Source organism: Acipenser ruthenus, chromosome 18, assembly GCF_902713425.1.
Source record: "Acipenser ruthenus chromosome 18, fAciRut3.2 maternal haplotype, whole genome shotgun sequence".
NCBI lineage: Eukaryota > Metazoa > Chordata > Actinopteri > Acipenseriformes > Acipenseridae > Acipenser > Acipenser ruthenus.
The window spans coordinates 30,009,166-30,027,871 of NC_081206.1; the positions used below are offsets into that span (position 1 = coordinate 30,009,166).

An 18,706-nucleotide genomic window follows, 5' to 3' on the forward strand; every position below is an offset into this window, starting at 1 on the left:
GCCAGTAGCCGTTTAAGAAATTGAAAGCACCAAAAACACCACAGCACTAATCTATTGTGTTTTGTTTGTTTTCTTATCACAAACCAGGTTTAATTTAACATACCTTTATTTTTTTAAAATAATTAGACATTTTAGATTGATCCAACCATTTGTTTTCACATCCGAGTCATGCTAAAAGCACACAATGAGTCTGAAAGGGTCAACGCAGATTTAGTTTTACTGTATACCAGAGCACGAAGGTGAGAAGGTCCCGAACACTCTCAGGAACCTGTTTTCAAATGGCATCAGAAATACCAGCAAGTTTTGTTCCATTATACCACTTTTTTCTCTTTTTTTTATTTATATATATATATATATATATATATATATATATATATATATATATATATATATATATATATATATATATATATAGATCTCAACGTTCCTATGAAAAATAAGCTAATAACTACAAGATACAAGATATGAATGTACTGTATTTAATAACAATGTTATACAGATTTGTAATACTGTGAAGTACTTACACAAGTAGTGTTCCTTTTCACAATAACAGGAGTAGTACAAGTTACTTACTGTACGTCATTGACCTGGGAACCTCTATGGTTATAGGCTTAATATATATATATATCGTTTTTTTTAAATAGGTTATCGATTCAAGGTAACAGTGCCAGACTGATACCAGCAGGGACTGCTTAAAATAGTGAACCAAACCTTGACAGAACTAATCCAATTGCTTTGGAGCTGATGCACAGAGACAGCTTGACTTGTTTAAAAAGAAAAGAAATTGCGTGCAAAGACTTTTTTCCTTTTTTGTTTTCGTTAAATCATCTACACACAAACCTTAAAATTCCACAATTAATAGAACCTTTCAAAAACTTGTAAGAAATAAATGATCTGCAGCAGTTTTCGGAGGGGATAAAGGTTTGAACATGATCCTCCAGACAGGGGTATCCTCTTCTAATCTGCCAAGGATAAACACTGAATTCTTTATACACTGGATCACAGAGGCTGCAGTCTTCTCCAAACATTTAATGCAGCACCCATACAAGGACAAGAAAAAAATGCTTGAAGAACGGGGTTAAAACAATTTCTAAATTTACAGAAGAGTTTATTTTTCTTTTTAATGTTCCTCTACTGTCCAAACTTTGGACCAAAGTCCTTTTTCTTTCAGCGTAATATTTAAGGGAAGGAAAGTTATTTACAGTGCTGTTGAAATAATGAAACAGACGTGAGAATCTACCGTAAAGTAAGTTGCACAATACAGAAAACTGTTGCTCCATCTCATACTACATAAATGTGTATCCACAAGCTAACAGCGCAGCAGTTTCTTCGTTAAGTGGGGATTATCCCGTCGCTTCTCAGACCTCTCTTCAATTCTAGATCCTCAAGCTTTTTCCACAGTTCTTCCCGTTCTTTCTCCTTTTTCTTCTCTCTGTGGAGGTGCAAAAAAAAAGAGTCACTTACTGATCTGTACAACCCTTCCTCTTAGGACAGATCTACAACATATGCAAAAGCTGAACTATCATTTGGAAAACTAAAAAAATCACAAGTCAGGAATGGCTGACTGTTCATGATAGGAAGATGGTGGCAACACTGGAATGCATCCACATGGGGAAAAAAAAGAATCAATCAATAAATAAAACACAGTGTAACAAATTTCTTTTTTTTTTTGTTCCTGGGTAGTAAGTATTATTTCCTAATTGCTTATGCCTCAAAAGTATAGAAAATGGCTATTATTCCCCACAAACTTTGCTTTTGTGACCAGGACAGTGATATTTTGAAATTTACCTAATTTTCCAGAACATTCCAGATAGATTCAGTGCTGAGTAAACTTGGAGTAACTTCTAGAACTTTCTAGTAATATAAATAGTAGTATAAATACAGGGGCCTTAAGCCCACCAGTTCAGTTTAGTTCCAGCTGCCTAAGTGGGTACATATCTGCATTTTTCTGAGATGGCATCAAGAGGCTGCAAGCATCCGGCAGACGCATTTTGCTATGTCTGCGGCCAATTTATCAAGACAAGAGCAAAAAAGTACTCCGTGGAAGCATCTGCTAAGATGTGTGAGGCCTACAAGGCATGTTTCGGCATGCCTGTCGGGGATCAAGACAAACCCTGGGCACCTCATTTCACCTGCGAGCACTGCAAAAAAACTCTGGAAGGAAAGATGGACAATTGTTGCTCGTTATTTTATGTTAAAAAATGTGTTAATTTTTAAAATTGTAAAAGTTTTTAATTTTAAAATGTTTTACAATTTTCAATGTTATTAAAAAAATATATCATATATGAAAAATGTTGCGAGAATCTCTTACACATTAGTCATGGGTGAAATAAATGTATTTTTGTAGGATGGTACAGAGGGGAAAAGAGAGCCATGAAGTTCGCTATCCCAAGAATTTGGTGGGAACCCACTGACCACTCAAGCAACTGCTACTTCTGCATGGTGGACCCTTCCAAACGTCGGACTGGCAAGAATGCACCTGCTATCACGTATCCGGACCTTCCTTCATCCATCGCCCCGGTGCCACACTGCCATGAGCTCCCCGTACCCACTCCTCCGGAGAGAGAGCAGCCGTCTTTAGAAGAGAGCAGCAAGTCAGAGAGCGAGGAAGACGTTGTAGATCCAGATGACAATTTCAGAGGTGGAGCTGAGGAGAGAAACCCATACTACCCCAACCAAAAAGACCTCAACGACTTGATTAGAGATCTTGGTCTCACCAAGTCCAATGCCGAGCTTTTGACGTCTAGGCTCAAGCAGTGGAACTTGTTGGATGAAAGTGTGCAAGTCGCAGATCAGAGGAAGCGTCACCAACCTTTTTCCAGCTTCTTCACCCGTCAAGATGGGCTCTGCTTCTGCCACAATGTGACTAGTCTGTTCGAGGCAATCAGAATCGCCTGTAACCAGAATGAGTGGCGCCTCTTCATTGACAGCTCATCCAGGAGCCTCAAAGCCGTGCTGCTCCATAATGGTAACAAGTACCCGTCTCTTCCCCTGGCTCACTCGGTGCACCTCAAAGAGGATTACAACAGCATCAAGACCTTGCTGGAGTATGATGAGTACGGCTGGGAGGTCATAGGAGACTTCAAAATGGTGGCATTCCTGATGGGTCTCCAAGGCGGTTTTACAAAGTTTCCCTGCTATCTTTGCCTTTGGGACAGCAGGGACACCAAGGCGCACTACCACAGGCGGGACTGGCCACAGCGGACCGAGTTCTCTGTGGGGAGGAACAACGTCAAGTGGGAGCCACTGGTGGACCCCCGGAAGGTGCTGATGCCACCACTGCACATCAAATTGGGCCTTATGAAACAATTTGTCAGAGCTCTAGATAAGGAGTCGGCAGCCTTCAAGTACCTTCAAGACTTCTTCCTTAAGCTGTCTGAGGCAAAGGTCAAAGCCGATGTCTTCGTCGGACCACAGATAAAGAAGATCCTGGAGTGCAATGAATTCCCCAAGAAGCTCACTAGTAAGGAGAAAGCGGCTTGGAACAGCTTTGTCGCAGTGGTTCGGGGCTTCCTGGGCAATCACAAGGCCGAAAACTATGTGGAGCTGGTTGAGACTCTGGTGAAGAACTACGGCACAATGGGCTGTAGGATGTCCCTCAAAGTCCATATCCTTGATGCTCATCTTGATAAATTCAAGGAGAACATGGGAGCGTACTCGGAGGAGCAAGGCGAGCGCTTCCACCAGGATATACTGGACTTTGAACGCTGCTACCAAGGACAGTATAACGAGAACATGATGGGAGACTACATTTGGGGGCTGATTCGTGAAAGTGATTTACAGTATAATCGTAAATCTCGAAAAACTACTTACTTCCAAATCTTTTGTAGTCATTTTTGTATTACTTTAGTATAAATACATGTTAATTTGGATTCATATGTTGTTTTTTTCTGACTTTATGTGAACGAAAAGACACAAATTCGCCCGTTTTCTCATTGGAAATAGGTAAATTTTAAAATATCACTGTCCTGGTCACAAAAGCAAAGTTTGTGGGGAATAATAGCCATTTTCTATACTTTTGAGACATAAGCAATTAGGAAATAACACTTACTACCCAGGAACAAAAATTGTGTTACATAGTGAATCAGTCATCAGTGAGTTAAGCACGACTGGAGTCATAGGGCCCCTAGGAGTTTAGTGTGTTGGTGGTGGGGGTACACCATTACATTACAATTCATTCAAGACTTCACACAGTCTTTTCATTTGGTTTGAAAATAAAAAAGCAGCTCTTCAGAAAAGATGCAATGAAAATTAGAGAGAATCTATTTGTGCCCACAAAATAATCCCCATTCTTCTAATCTCACTCTGCACCTGAGACATCATCATACAACACAGTCTCACTAACAAGGGGCTTACTTACCGCTGACGATCAGACTTATAGGTGGCTGTCAGATCATCAAACAGGGTACTGTTCATTTCCATAAATGACTTGAGTACATTGTAGACTAATGCAACTATTGCCCTGAAAAAAATGCACATGTAAAGAATGTAAGTTTATACAATAATATGCAAGGGATTTCCAGAATCAAATCTGGGATCATCACAGAATGGAGTTCCAAAGCAGTAGACTGGCAGTGGTACTTACGGATTCCAGTGCTCTTTGGAGATCCTATAAAGGTTAGCGAACATTATGGGCAGGATGACGTTCGAGTTCTCCTCTAACAAACTCATGATATACTCATTGTTCCAGTAATACAGTGCCCTTTCAGCAACCTACGTAAAAAAAAAAACACAATAGCACAGTATTTTTATAATTTATTATTATTTCCCCCAAAATCTACTGATTTACGATGATGAAATAACTAACTAATTATGTGCAGCTATGCATAAATAAACCAACAGCCGACCTGGAAATGCGGGCTGGACACACATCTGGAGATCTGTTTGAACAGTGGTTCTTGAATTTTTACAAATTGGGATGGTTCGATCACATCCAAGATCTCTTCTAGCTCTCCAAGATACATGACCTGTGAAAAGACGCAGGAATGGTGCCATGAGAACAGTGATAACCTGAATCACACACCACAAGGGGCCTTGCTGAAAGCTAACCCCAAGCTAACTAATCACATGAATCCCCAGCACTGTATACAGAAGCACATTACAGAATGTTTCGAGTGGAGGTTTCTTTCCTGCAGCGCACCAGTCGTCTGCCATGGACTGTATTTACTTCACTTAGCCATGCAGTGTTAACATTACAAACTAAATGCCTTTGTGGTTGGCCTTACCGAATATGGACTCGCAGAGCAATTCTGCTGAAGGGAGTGATGGGTACCACCAGCAACGAAAGGCCAGAGCTGCATGTCATTATACCAATGGTGCCTTGAAGCAGTTTCTGTACTGCACTAGCACCAACAGACAACTCTGCATTGAACAGCAAACTTGACATTTAGAGGAGAGCAATGTCAAATACTTGCTTTAGCTCCAAAACAGCACCCAATATAAGCTAATTTGTTGTTTTACATTTGATCAGACTAAATTGAGATGAATCCCCCACAATTACTTTTTTTTTTTTTTTAAATGCCATTTTGACGTCTGTTTGGATCCTTCTGAGACTATGTGCTATCAACAGTATTTGTTTTGAAATGTGAAGCAAGAGGTTAAACATCTGAACACTACTGTATCAATGGAAAAAATCCTGCCAACAGGGATTTTTATAACAAACCCTGAGCATGGATACAAAACTAAATATTACCTCTTTTTGACTGCAGGTTTTCGGCCAGAATTTTAGTAAGCCTCTGATAACCTAAATAAACAAATACGAAAGGTTATCAGACAACTTCATATACAAATGACTTACAATCATATACAGAGCCAACGAAAAAAGGAGAGATAAAAATACTTACTGGTTCCGTTAATGTTGGGTCTTTCTCTAGAAACTGTACAATGCAATATGCCAACTGAAAAACAAAATAATGACAAACTTTACCAGTATGGAATTGAATATTAATAGGGAAGTTTATGTGACATATGTATTGGTAACTTTAAAAACATTAACACCGTGCACATTATTTCCATTTGAAAATAAATTCATAGCTGTCGTGTTAACAGAGGCAGACATTAACACTTCCTCAATTAACACATTTTTTAACACAAAACAGTAGTGCTATTTGCTGAACAGTGTAATGCAATCTATAGAACAACAGGCAAAAAAATTCAAATAAAGCCTACTGGTCTTTTTAACTAAGCATTACTGGGAATGCAAATAAATAGTACATTAAATGAACTGCAGTTGCATAATTAAGCTACAGGCAATCCTAATAACGTGCCACACCTGTGCATGAAAGAGTGATAAACTCCTAACAGTGTGCAGGGGGATCAGGACTTTCACCAGGAACTGTTTGTGCTCAGCCTTCAGAGGCAAAGCAAAGCCGTTGATTATGCTGAAGAAATAAGGGGAGAAAAAAAATAAAATAAAAACAGCTTTTACATTAAAAAGGGTTCAGCTACAGTAAGTAGACATACAAAATACTGTATATAGCTATGTCTATATATACTGACTTTGGTGTCTTAATAAACTACAGCTCTTAATATATAGTGGATTTACACCAGACCATGACACCCATAGCAAACCAAGGAGGTTTTCTAATTGCTTAACTGGCATTTCAGGAAAACAGCAAAACGAAGTCATCAGTGACAAGCACGGCACATACCTTCCCAGTATCTCCAGAAGTTCTGCTACCCCGTTGAAGTGCTCGGTTTCATAAACAAAACTAACCAACAGGGAAACAAGAAAGAAAAGCAATGATTTTAATGAACTGGTTTCACTTCAAAAACAAAACACTTAATTAAATGCTTCAAATGAAATGTTTGCTTACCGTAGAAAAATATTATTTATCTGTTTTCGTATAAAAGCCCTAAGACCAAGAAACTTTCCGTAAATTCTGTGCAAGACTGTCTTCAGGTAGTCTCGTTCCCGTGGGTCCTCGCTGTCGAACAGCTCCAAAAGCTACAGACAAAACAAGCAAAGCAAATACAATAACCAGTTTGAAAGCAGAATAAGGCAAGATAAAGCGTGGTTTTACTTCAAGCTTTTTTACTCGATACATTTGTTCAGTCTGGGGTTGGAACTGCAACCTACATCGATGCACATTGGGTTAACGCACAAGCTTTTTATCTGGGTCTCTGGTTTGAATCCAGCTTATGCCACCTCTAACGAATCTGGAATGAAATTGGAAGCAATCGTGGTGGCTGCTGCATCTTAATATTTATATCACAAAGGCTGCTAGAAGGAATCAAGTGTAAACTAACAAGACATCCAAGGTAAATGATGCTTCTTCAGACCTACAAGCCTCCCAGAAAATGCTTCACAAGAAATAATAAACATATTCCTTGGCAAAGATCCAGCAGAAGGAAAGGTTGAATTTGAAATGTATCTGCTCTGGTTAAGTCTGTGCAGGATTAAAAACTAGCAGCACTATCTGTCACAGCTCTTACAATGTGGAGTCTTTAGGGGGGATTCCACAATGGGACAAGGGATCAAACAGCTAATATTCATATTAAAAGTATTGTTTTAAAGTGTCTTTCAGAGAGGCACCGATTAACATGTTTCTGACAATGCAGCTTCCTATTGATATGTCTACGATGGCAATGTAATTAACTCCATTAAAATGGTAACTGGAGAACGTAACTGGTTTGCATGAACACAAATCCCAGTCCAAGCAGACACACTTTTAAACAAGTTTCCTGTGCTGTTCTTCTGCATGTGTGCTAGACAATATATACAATTAGTGACACACTGTATAGAGCCAAGGTACCTTGCCCAATACACTATTCCTTATGCAACAAACTGGAAATGACTCATTTGAATGGCTTTCTCCATTTCTTAATTTCCCTGATAAAAGTTTAACAGGGCAGTGAACAATAACTGTAAAATAAAATGATCTTACCTGTAGTACAAACTTCTGGTCTATATATTTTTTGGCAATGCTGGGCTGGAATTCTTGACTCTCCAAAAATCTTATGAAAAATTCATATACAAGCTGCAGAAAAAATACAATAAAGTAAGGTGTATTAGTATACAGTATTAAAACTGTGGTTCTCTTAAAGATTGAAGGCTCTATAAAAGGTGTATATGGTTGTGGGATATATTTTTGTGCTTATGTAATGATTTGATGATTGCTTTTACTCTGTAGGATTCCTGGAAAACAGCAGCAGATAACGCACACCCCTCAACATCATAAAAAGAAATACTAATTATAATTATAAGCAGTACAGTTAACAAAAGGGTGGGAGGAAATGGTTGTACAACAGAATGTAGATTGAATGAATGAGCCATGAATACAACTTTGCAATAAAGAACATTTAATGTAGGCAATGTGTGTCTGAAGTCAGGACCTTTTTTTCCTGGTAATAGTAATTGGTCACATGTCTACCTGTAAATGTGGCCAAGAGGCTTCAAGAGTCGGCTCGTCCTCTTCTGGATCGAATTCATTACTGTCGCTGGGAGGGAGGGTCCTGAATATATTGTAAGAAACCTGGCAACATAAAAGGATGTTTTTCAGAACCCTGCCTTGGCCTTAGACCCCTATTCTATACATCAAATGAATGGGCTTTTCTTTCATTCTGCACACAGTAAAAACCTTCAGTAGTCATGTATTTGTTTACATCAACTCAACTTTCATTTTCCTACAGTATAGCAGTAAATACAAATATCATTTTTTTCTGCAGATTTAATACCAAGGGGACAGTGAAGAATGCTACATCTTGCATAGAGTTAAAGCTAACGTTTAAGCTCTTTATTTACAGTAGTATACCCCAGATGGCTTCTCCTCTGTAACTATGACTTAGGATATGTGATTCTCCTAGGACTCCATACTGAATATTACATGGTTCTTTCATAACAAAGACTTTTGCACCCATTTAATGACTATGTCCACATCTCCAGAGATGCAAGGTTCTAAATGAATGAAAACTGACCTCCAATTACAACACAATTAAGTTGATTTCCTCAATTAAGTGAGGACCTGAAGATCTGTATCTTAAACCCTGCAGGAAGCTGGTCTTAAAGTAGAAAAGACACTGAAAAAAAGACTAATGAGTGATGCTACTGTAATTATGGATGGTCTTAAAGTAATCTAGTCACATGAATCCTGTTTTAACATACTGTGGACATGTGGAAAATTAACTATCAGCGCTGGCCAACAAATGTACATACAATACAGTTTCTAAACCATCAAACAAACAGCTTTATCGTGACATTTCCGAAATGTGTGGTGAGGGGGGGTGCAGTGCAATACAGCCTTACCGTTCTTACTACTTCGGGGTACGCCTGTTCTGTCAAGTAACCCCTGCTGACGGTGACGTAGTCCACAAGCTCGTTAAGGGTGGAGCGTTTGTACTCTTTCATCTTGAGATCTGATAAAGTATCCATGAAGTCAAAGATGAAGCTGCACTGCTGGAGTTTCTTGAGGAACAGCTCCGGCTGCTCTGCGGCTAGAACATCTGCACGAAAAAAAGAATAAAGGAAAGTCTGAGCTGACGCGTTTAAAAAAGACGCAACGATGAGACATCAACCGTCAACGAACAGGAAAACAACTCTGCTGTGGACATTTCCTGCTGGACAAGCAAAGGAAAACTAAATGGAGGTGTATGGCTTTTTCCATTCAAATGTGCCTGTCTAAAGCAAATGAATACGAAACATAACAGGAGGGAGCACACTTATCGCATTATACGCTGTTTTATATTTCTGTTAACTCGGCCATTTGTTGTTTCGACACTTGAACATATATATGTTAAAGCTATATCATCCACAGTTTTAGATATCTGCAAAAGAAAGCTTATTTCTGTGAGAACAAAACCAGATATGATCTGATGCACAGTCATGCATTCCACTGGTTGAGTTAGGAGTAATAGTACCTGATAATGAAGTGGATAGATATGAATATCTTTACTGTACAAGACTCCCTGGCAGTATCTACCCTACATCACAGCTCTGTCTAGCTCCAGCTGGAGTTACTTGGAGTGCAGTATGTGAATTTGTACATTATGTTCTACATACAACCAAGCTGAATTACACAGATACAATAAACATTCATTTAAGCTTCTGTTAACTTAGGGGGGAAAAAAAAAACACAATTATTTCCTCATATACAGTATGCATATTCGATGCATTTCTTGCATTCTCAAATTCACTTCACACTGTATCTTGAATGAAAATGTCACAGAAAGAAGGCTATATTCATTATTTAAATTAGTACTTACATTCATGTTCATATTTTCTTTCCAGATAAAGATTTGCATAGTGCATGCTTGCATGGAATTTATATGATCAGGTATACTCTCTACAATGGGTTGAGAAAAATAATGACTATACTCAAGCTGGGATGGTATCTCATATAATTAAAAGCTACTCACCTAACCACGGCTATTTAAAGAGAGACAGATAAAAATACCCGGATTAGTGCACCGATTCACTTTTACTAACTCAATAGACCGCTTTTCATTTTTACATTGTTAAATCAGACTTTCTCCATGTATGAAAAGCATAGCTGCAACATAACTGTATGAAGTCAAGCCTCTCAGAAAATATTTTCTGCTTTGTGTAATTACAGTACTGTACCAGAAGATTTCAATGGGTCCTTAACCTAAAAAAGTATGTTAAATGGGCTTAAATGGATCTAAATATTGATAATTACAAAAAGAAGAGCCGTTTCAAATAAAGCATCTAATCTGTTTACAAGTCAAACATGAAGCACTGCCTTGTGCCGGGACAGAAACAGTTCCTTTTTGCCCCTGTAGCGTTTCAGCTGACAGATTAAAACATCTTGCATGAGCAGTAACTTCATGTTTGTGTGCTTCTACTGTACAGCGATGGCATTCATCTTTCTCAGGGTCCTGTCAGTGCTTGAAGCCACGTGAACTTCTTTCCCAAAGCACCACTGCCAAAAGGCTACTGCAACATTTATATTGACTATAAATACCAGCAGTTTCATTGAACCTTGAAAACTTTATTTAAACATACAAGTAACAACTTTCTGGATAAATGACACTTGAGACTTTAGAAATAGAAAGACCGGGCACAGAAAATAAGATTGCAGGGTGTTTGCGCAGCTGCTTCCAGTCTTTAGTTTCAAAATGCTAATATATATACATCTTTGTCCTCCAACTATGACTAGTAGTCATGACTGTTTCCTCAAATCAGATTAATTAGAAAAGGTTTTTACTGTGAGAAATACAGTATGTTTGCTAAGCTCCAAAAGAACAAGTATACTGCAATGAGAAACCTGGGCTCAAAACATAGTACAGCACCAGTCTGCATAAAAAATGTGACCCTATGCTGACACTTTAGAAACAAAATGAAGATACAATACCAGGTTAAATAATGAATGTCTTCTTCACAGCTAACATTTCCAATTGGACTTCCTGAGTTCAGTGGAGTATGAACTCACTGTAACCATGGCTTACAGATCATATGGAAACTGCTGCGTATGAGGCTTCGGAAAATCCTGTACATAGCAGACCTGCTTTAAAAAGCAAGTTTAACTTGGTAAACTGTCTTGTAAAAGGATACCCTCAAAGAAATGCAGAGTGGATCAAGTTCCCCCTTGGATACTAGCTGCACATCTGAAAGAGAAGCTTGAACCGTGCACAGTATGAACACACATCTCACCCTACGGCTGCATTCTCATTCTCAGCAAACTCTCTTCCATTTTCATTCAAATTGCTCGTCCCGTTTCACGTTTTGCAATCTTATAAACAATTTACCCACACATAAGCATGGGGATCTCTAGCCAGTTCAAGACAGTCACAACATAGAGTGTAACACAAGCTACAGCAGAGGGAACTTCATTTGCGGTGTGATGCATTCATCTTATCTCTACAGTTGTTAGGGAGCGCAACATGCAATTTTATATCACCGTTGTAAGTGTGCCCATTTTCTGCTTACTGTATCTGGTATTTTGAATAAAGGTTTTATACATCTGCTTTCATTGATGAGCATCAGAAAATAACTTTTACTGAAACACACATGAAATATCTGTGTGAAAATTACTATGTGCTCTGTTTAAAATGAATATTAAAACACCAGATCAATATAGTTAGAAAAAAAAGCCAGTGTGTATCTGTCTTGAAAAAGGGTTACAATCAAATTCAATCAAAAAAATGTCAGTTTCTATAACACACTTCATTAAAAAAAAGCAACACAAATATTCGCATGGAGAGGATGGCTATCCTTGGTGCAACTCCAAATATCAATTCACATGGTTTCATTCAGCTTATAGATACACACATGTTCTGCATGCACGTTACTTTTTCAAGATTATCCTGTGTCATGGTGAGTCAAGCAAAGATCTAAAGACAAATTGTGTCCAACGGCTGTTACGGTGTGTGGTGTACAGGAACGTTACATGAAACATCCTAGTGGCCCAGGATAATATATTGATATTACTGGATTTATTTAGCCATTTTATTCCACAAGTGCCGAGACACAGGAGAAACAGAGTGTTAAAGGGCCACCACAGTTATGTGAAAAGGAAATAGTGTCTATCCTAACGATAGAAATGACCTACATTACTGGTAATCTGTTTGCAAAGGCCACTGTGTCCCCAGAGCGGAAGTTACTGATGGATTTGTTTATTATGATTTTTATAATGCAATTAAAGCGGTTTACAAAACTAAAACTGATTAGCAACATATTAATTAGGTAGGGCATCACTGTTCGTATTCAGAAGTAGCACTGATTGTTTTGGCAAAAAAGTGAAAAATCATGCTTATTTCTTCAGAGAGAGACTACTGATTGAATACATGATTCGCACATAATACTCTTCTACCATTTCTAAACCACTTTTATAACAGACAGTTATGCTGTTTTGCTAGCCTGGTATCAAATATTTTCACTGGTTCATGTTGTACTGGAGTAGGTTTGACAAAGACCTAAAGTTACAGTAGAAAAATAAAAAGTGACCAGTGATCATGTTCTAAGTGGCATTATGATGTCAGAAAACAGATTTTCAAAATGAGCTTAACTCTTAATAAAATAGGTGTGTCTTGGATGGATGACTGACTTGATCATTACAATAGAGAATTCTGGTTTACAAATGTATTTACATCTTGGAGGAGCATTTAAAAATTCCAACCATCTACCCGTATCTACCAGCAAAACCTCACTTCTCAAGCACTGGCATGTTCTGGTTTCTCAGGCCTCTCACCCAAAACTAAAAGCACTTTAATGAGGGAACGGCCAGGAGGGAATGGCAAGTGGAGTTGCCCTTGAAAAGCCAATGAATTGCATTCAAATTTATGTACAGCGCTCAAGCTGAAAATAGGACAGTGAGATTCGGGAATTCGACTGTGGGACTGCATTAAGACCGTCCGAGGAAATTGAAAAAGGCACTCTTAATCCATACAGGCACCACAGTCATGACTCAGGCCTTAACAGAACAAGATCAGTCCTATTCTTACCATGTACTGAAGTCTGTCTAATTATATAGTGAAACTAAGCAAAGTAAAATCATGTTACTGATACAGTTCAAATCCAGGCATGGGAAATATTTAAAACTGAAAGGACTACAGAAGACAATGGCTACTGATCTATATACACATCATACTATCGTGATACCGCATCACACGCAGTCTTAGAGCCTGCTTACAATAGCAACACAACTGTAATTAACTATCAGTTTCAATGTAGAGCATTGCATACAAGGTTAATGAAAACAGAATTTGTAACAGGAAGGTATCTCCTAGTAATGTAATATTCCATTCAGGGAAGGAAAGACTGATGTGTCAAAACACAACAGTAAGAGAGTATAAAGTGAAAGCCATTACAAACTGTGAGCGGCAGAGACCAATATAAAATCAACCTTTATGTCACGCTTGCCTTATGATTCTGATGTGGCAACAAGACTTTGAACCCAAAGTTTTAGATAACTGATTATGAAGACGTGATGATCAGCGGTATTTAAAATAAGTGAATTATTCCAGAAACAAGGAAGTTGTTCTGATACTGTAGCACCGCCATTTAATAGCATTTAAATGATCAGAATGCATCAAACGCGAGTGCAGAGGTACTGATCAGAATGAGACTTAGAATTAGTCATTCATATATATATATATATATATATATATATATATATATATATATATATATATATATATATATATATATATATATATTACACACACTGTACTGCATATGGTGCACACTAAGAATAATTTGAAAAATCTGCCCCCAGTTGTGTAAAGCAGTGAAAGCATATAGAGCAAGACCAGACCAGTGGAATTTGCAATGCTGCAACAAATAAACCAAAACAGCCTGCAACAGGATGTGATGTTACTGGTAGGTGCACTGAAAAATAATGCAATGAAAACAAATACTGTAGACGGCTGTAGATCAAAATACACGAAAAGCAGGTTACCTTTAAGCAGAGGCAGAGGTGTTAACTCTATAGCTTTGCCCTGGGATCTGAACTGTGAAGAGCTCTGCGACCTCTTCTGCTTGGCCTTTCTGACGGACTTCCGAGAAAATCCATCTACTTTGTCCACTGATGGAGGAGTGGTGGCTGCCGAGGACATATCCCTACTGGGTGGGAAAGAAATAGGAGTTATGAGGAATTCCATTTCTTCTTATTTTTTATATATTTAGCAGATGCCTTTTATCCAAGGCAACTTACAGAGACTAATCGTACTGCATCAGTATTTAGCAGTGTCAGGTTGTGGTTTTGAAATATATGGTATATGCAAAACTCCTGCACATTCAAGGGCTGTATGTTCAATGGCAAAAACGAGAGGTGCTTTGTTTTATTTATCACAATACAAATGACAGCGACACTAAAAAAAACAAAAAAAAAAAACAGTACAGCACACACAAAACCGAAGTTGTGCTAAGGGCTCACAAATTATTATTATTATTTGTTTATTTAGCAGACGCCTTTATCCAAGGCGACTTACAGAGACTAGGGTGTGTGAACTATGCATCAGCTGCAGAGTCACTTACAACTACGTCTCGCCCGAAAGACGGAGCACAAGGAGGTTAAGTGATTTGCTCAGGGTCACACAATGAATCAGTGGCTGAGGTGGGATTCAACCAGGGACATCCTGGTTACAAGCCCATTTCTTTAATAACTAGACCACACAGCCTCACTCAAATGTACTTTTCAACTTTCGAAATACACTTAGAAAAGCAACTCACATTCACAATAGTACATTTTAAATAGTTTATTCACTTTTGTAACACAATGTTACCCAGTTTCCCACTACAATTTCCTTCTTTAAGATAGTAACTCTTTCAGCATTACAGTAAGCAGTTAGATAGTTTCATGGTTTTATAAGAAAATTGAATCAATATACATATTAGAGTTTTACTAGTCTGCTATTTAAGGTGGAGTCATCCTTCCTAAACTCAGCTTCCTGTACTAGGCTACTAGAGCTGTATGCATTTCAGTGGAGTTATCTTTCCCAGATCTGTATTAAGCACTGCAGGGTTGATAGTTAATCACACCTCTATTAAGGAAATGGGATTACACAAACACCACATAGCTACTGCATCCATTAACACCATAAGATGGCGAGTCCTGGAGTTGCTACATCAGCAAATACATGTTGTCCCATTGACATAAATAAATCAAGTACAGTGTATCAGTTTCAAACTATTAACGTTATAAATCACTCATGAGGTTTAACAGTAATCAATGAGAGAGAGAGAGAGCTCATTCATATACCATGCAGTCAGATTTGGAACTTGTGTATCTTGAAATGAGTCACAGGCATGCACACTTAAATTATTTCTGCAGCTAAGCTTGAGCATGTGCTGCCCATCTAGTTAAACTCTACAAGTCACTTATGTGGAACTTCACTTGCAGTTAAATCATAAAAGCAATACATCACAAATACAGTTATTGTATTGAAATGTGTGCCTAAACGAGGTTAAAGCTGTAGTAATGTTGACTTTTAAACCATGACTACTGCACAGATTATTCATAGATAAATATCCACCCAAGCATGGACATGCAGCCTATGCAAATGTATTTTTGGACAAAATCTTAAGATCACACTACAGTACACACTTGAGCTATAAAATTACAAGTGCAGTACTCAACATGACTACAGTATGACACCCTTTGCAAACAGAAAATTGTACAGTAAAGATCATTTAAAAGGAACTAGCAGCTCAGCCTGCATGCAAATCCTGCAACATTATTGTTGTATTGCAGGAATTTCATAAACGTGCTCAGCCATTACTATGTGAGAAGAGGCGTGTGCTAAGGCAGCACGCTGAAACAGGACACACACATCTTGTACATAAGCCTTCAAAAAGTTAAAACCGGGGTGACGTTTGTACAAATTTCTGACATAGGAAATACCTTAATGCATCAAGGCAACCTTCTTAAATTCCTAAAAGGTGTGAAAGACTATCAATGAGATTTGATACAGTCTATCGCATAGCTCAATGGCTGGCCTAACTGATGATGAACTGACATGCAGGATGTACTGCACCTTTTTTTTTTTTTTTTTTTTAAGAAAGGTAGAAACAAAACAAGCAGTAAGTTAGTAACCCATCCTTTAACTAAAAGTTTCGACTATCTGGATGGGTCTGCAGTACATCACCGCTACAAATGCAACCTGACAACTGTAATGCTGTCGATACGATACAAAGTCCAGCAATCATAAAATACAATCTGTTCAAAGAGATAAAAAAAAATGTTTATGCCTTAATTATTTCTAACAACTTTTTTTTGTTACAGACGGCTGCACTTGGTATACAACCCCTCTCGTCTCATTAATTTGTTGCATTTTTCAGCAACTTTTAATTTTCTTTGCGGACTACTCAATTAAAGTAAAAAACAATTTAGTGAATATTTCTAAACTCATTGAGCCATGAATAAAACGGCTTACTCCTGTAACGTAGGCCTTCAACACAGTAATCCAAGTAAACAGTTTGCATTAACTACGGCACTACACTAGTACCGTTGTATTTGTATAATACAGTAAGTTAAATCACATTTAATGATTCTGCATATAAAACGCTACATATGCCTATTGATGTTTTGATTATGTTTGAACCCGTAAGGACATATCTATTATATTAAATGGACATCCTATCAGCACGGCTCTAGACGTAAGGAAACGTATTGCACTTTACCTTGATCCTCTTGTGTCTAGGAACAGAGATAATAAGATGTAATGATCCCGGTTAACTCTATCAACACTTGGATGTTTTTAGTCCTGTACAATAAGCCTCTCCCAACAGCAGCAGCAGCAGGAAAGCAATCTTGGCCTTTTCCAGAAAGCCAAACCCAGAAGCACCTCTTTTTTACCTTCTAACGAAATAATCCTCCGAGTCCCATTAATAACGAAATATATAAAAACGAATCTAAACTAATTACATTCCCTGATGAATGACAGAATTTACTGCTTGCAGGCCACCTCTGTATTTTTCTTTTCTCTCTATGTGATTTGGGGCAATTTCCCTTCACCCTATTGTCAATATTACTGGGCTGAGTCCATGGCACACATAACACAAACACACTCTAGCCTGCTGCCGGGGTCTGCCCCACGTACGATAGCCATTGGTCGGTTTGAAAGAAAGACGAGAGGGATTGGTTGATTCAAGGCGTCCATCAATTGTCTAATGCAGAGACCCTCCCAGAGAGATGAATAAATACGTTGGGTTGGAGCGAAAGAGACTAGGAAGGAGATTGGGTAGGAGGCCAAGGTGGAAAAGGACCCGTATGGAATGAGGACGAGCCAGTTGCTGGCTTAGCCGTCTGGGTCTGGGCCCTACCCATGCCGCCAAATAACCAGTAGCGTAAAAGGTGCAGGAGTTTACATTGTAGCTTCAACCAGGAAGCACCTCATTCAGGGTTAGAGAGGTTTGAGAGGAACGCTTTATTTTTTTATTTTATTTATTTAAACGAAAGCACATGTCGATCTTGTTCACAATGAGTTTATTGGAGCATCATAAAAGCATTTGTTTTTATTATTATTATTATTATTATTTCTTTGTGAAGCAGTTCTCTGCCGTCACTGCTTAAATGGTTTGGCCAGCGGAAACCACTTTAGAGTCACAGCATTGACAAGGATAGACCTCTAAGGAAAAGGTGCCGCAAGGAAGTGGTGCTGGTGATATCAGAGTACAACAACACGTCCCACAGCATTGAGTTAGTATAAATGTAGGTGGAAAAGCGTGCCTGTATTGTATTGGACTGTGCTGCCAACAACATTGTGTGTGCGTGTGTTTTGTGAAATCGGTTTTCCTTTTATTATTTATAGTTTGCTGTGTCTGTTGCATAAATTGTTATGTATGTTATGTTCCGAAGAAATTGGCATTAAACTTACTAACAGAAATGGTTGAGGTACATTGCTAGGTTTAATTATGATCGCCGTTTAAAATAGTTCAATGTTTTTTCATGGTGTAATTCCTACTCGATTACCAAACACATAAAAAATAAAACGCGGACGTCAATTTAAAAATACACATGTTACCTAAACATACAAAACAACTCGCCGTGATTCAATAGCTGTAATGTAGGTGATGAGAAAAAATAAGGGAAAAATCCTTCTTGTAGGATTAAACGTGGATGATTTACTTAGGCAATGGGCCAGTGTTTTATTGTTTTTACTTTTTTTTTTTCTTCCAGAATCTTAATATCATCAACTAGCAAGAAACAATTGTGATGCGTATATGATGAATTCAGTTTGCATTCTGTCTGACTTTCTTCATGCAGACAAGACAAATAGGGACCATTCATTTAAACCCTGTCCCCCACTA

The 18,706-nt window shown here is 38.2% G+C and overlaps 1 protein-coding gene across 2 annotated transcripts; it reads right to left on the reverse strand.

Moving 5' to 3' along the window:
- Nucleotides 1-465: 465 nt before the first annotated feature.
- LOC117422740 (serine/threonine-protein phosphatase 2A 56 kDa regulatory subunit epsilon isoform-like) lies at nt 466-17,556 on the reverse strand. Of its 2 annotated transcripts, none has more exons than XM_034905755.2 (14): nt 17,078-17,556; nt 14,355-14,515; nt 9,245-9,441; nt 8,373-8,474; nt 7,887-7,979; nt 6,816-6,946; nt 6,651-6,710; nt 6,272-6,380; nt 5,844-5,897; nt 5,693-5,743; nt 4,848-4,967; nt 4,586-4,713; nt 4,361-4,462; nt 466-1,432 (listed from the first exon to the last, which is right to left on the reverse strand). In XM_034905755.2, exons 2-14 carry the CDS (start codon nt 14,509-14,511, stop codon nt 1,333-1,335), a joined length of 1,404 nt encoding a protein of 467 aa, XP_034761646.1. In that variant the 5' UTR covers nt 14,512-14,515; nt 17,078-17,556; the 3' UTR covers nt 466-1,332. The 2 variants fall into 2 exon arrangements, with proteins under 2 accessions (XP_034761646.1, XP_034761647.1); XM_034905756.2 differs by having other exon boundaries at nt 14,355-14,518.
- Between the last annotated feature and the right edge of the window lie 1,150 nt (nt 17,557-18,706).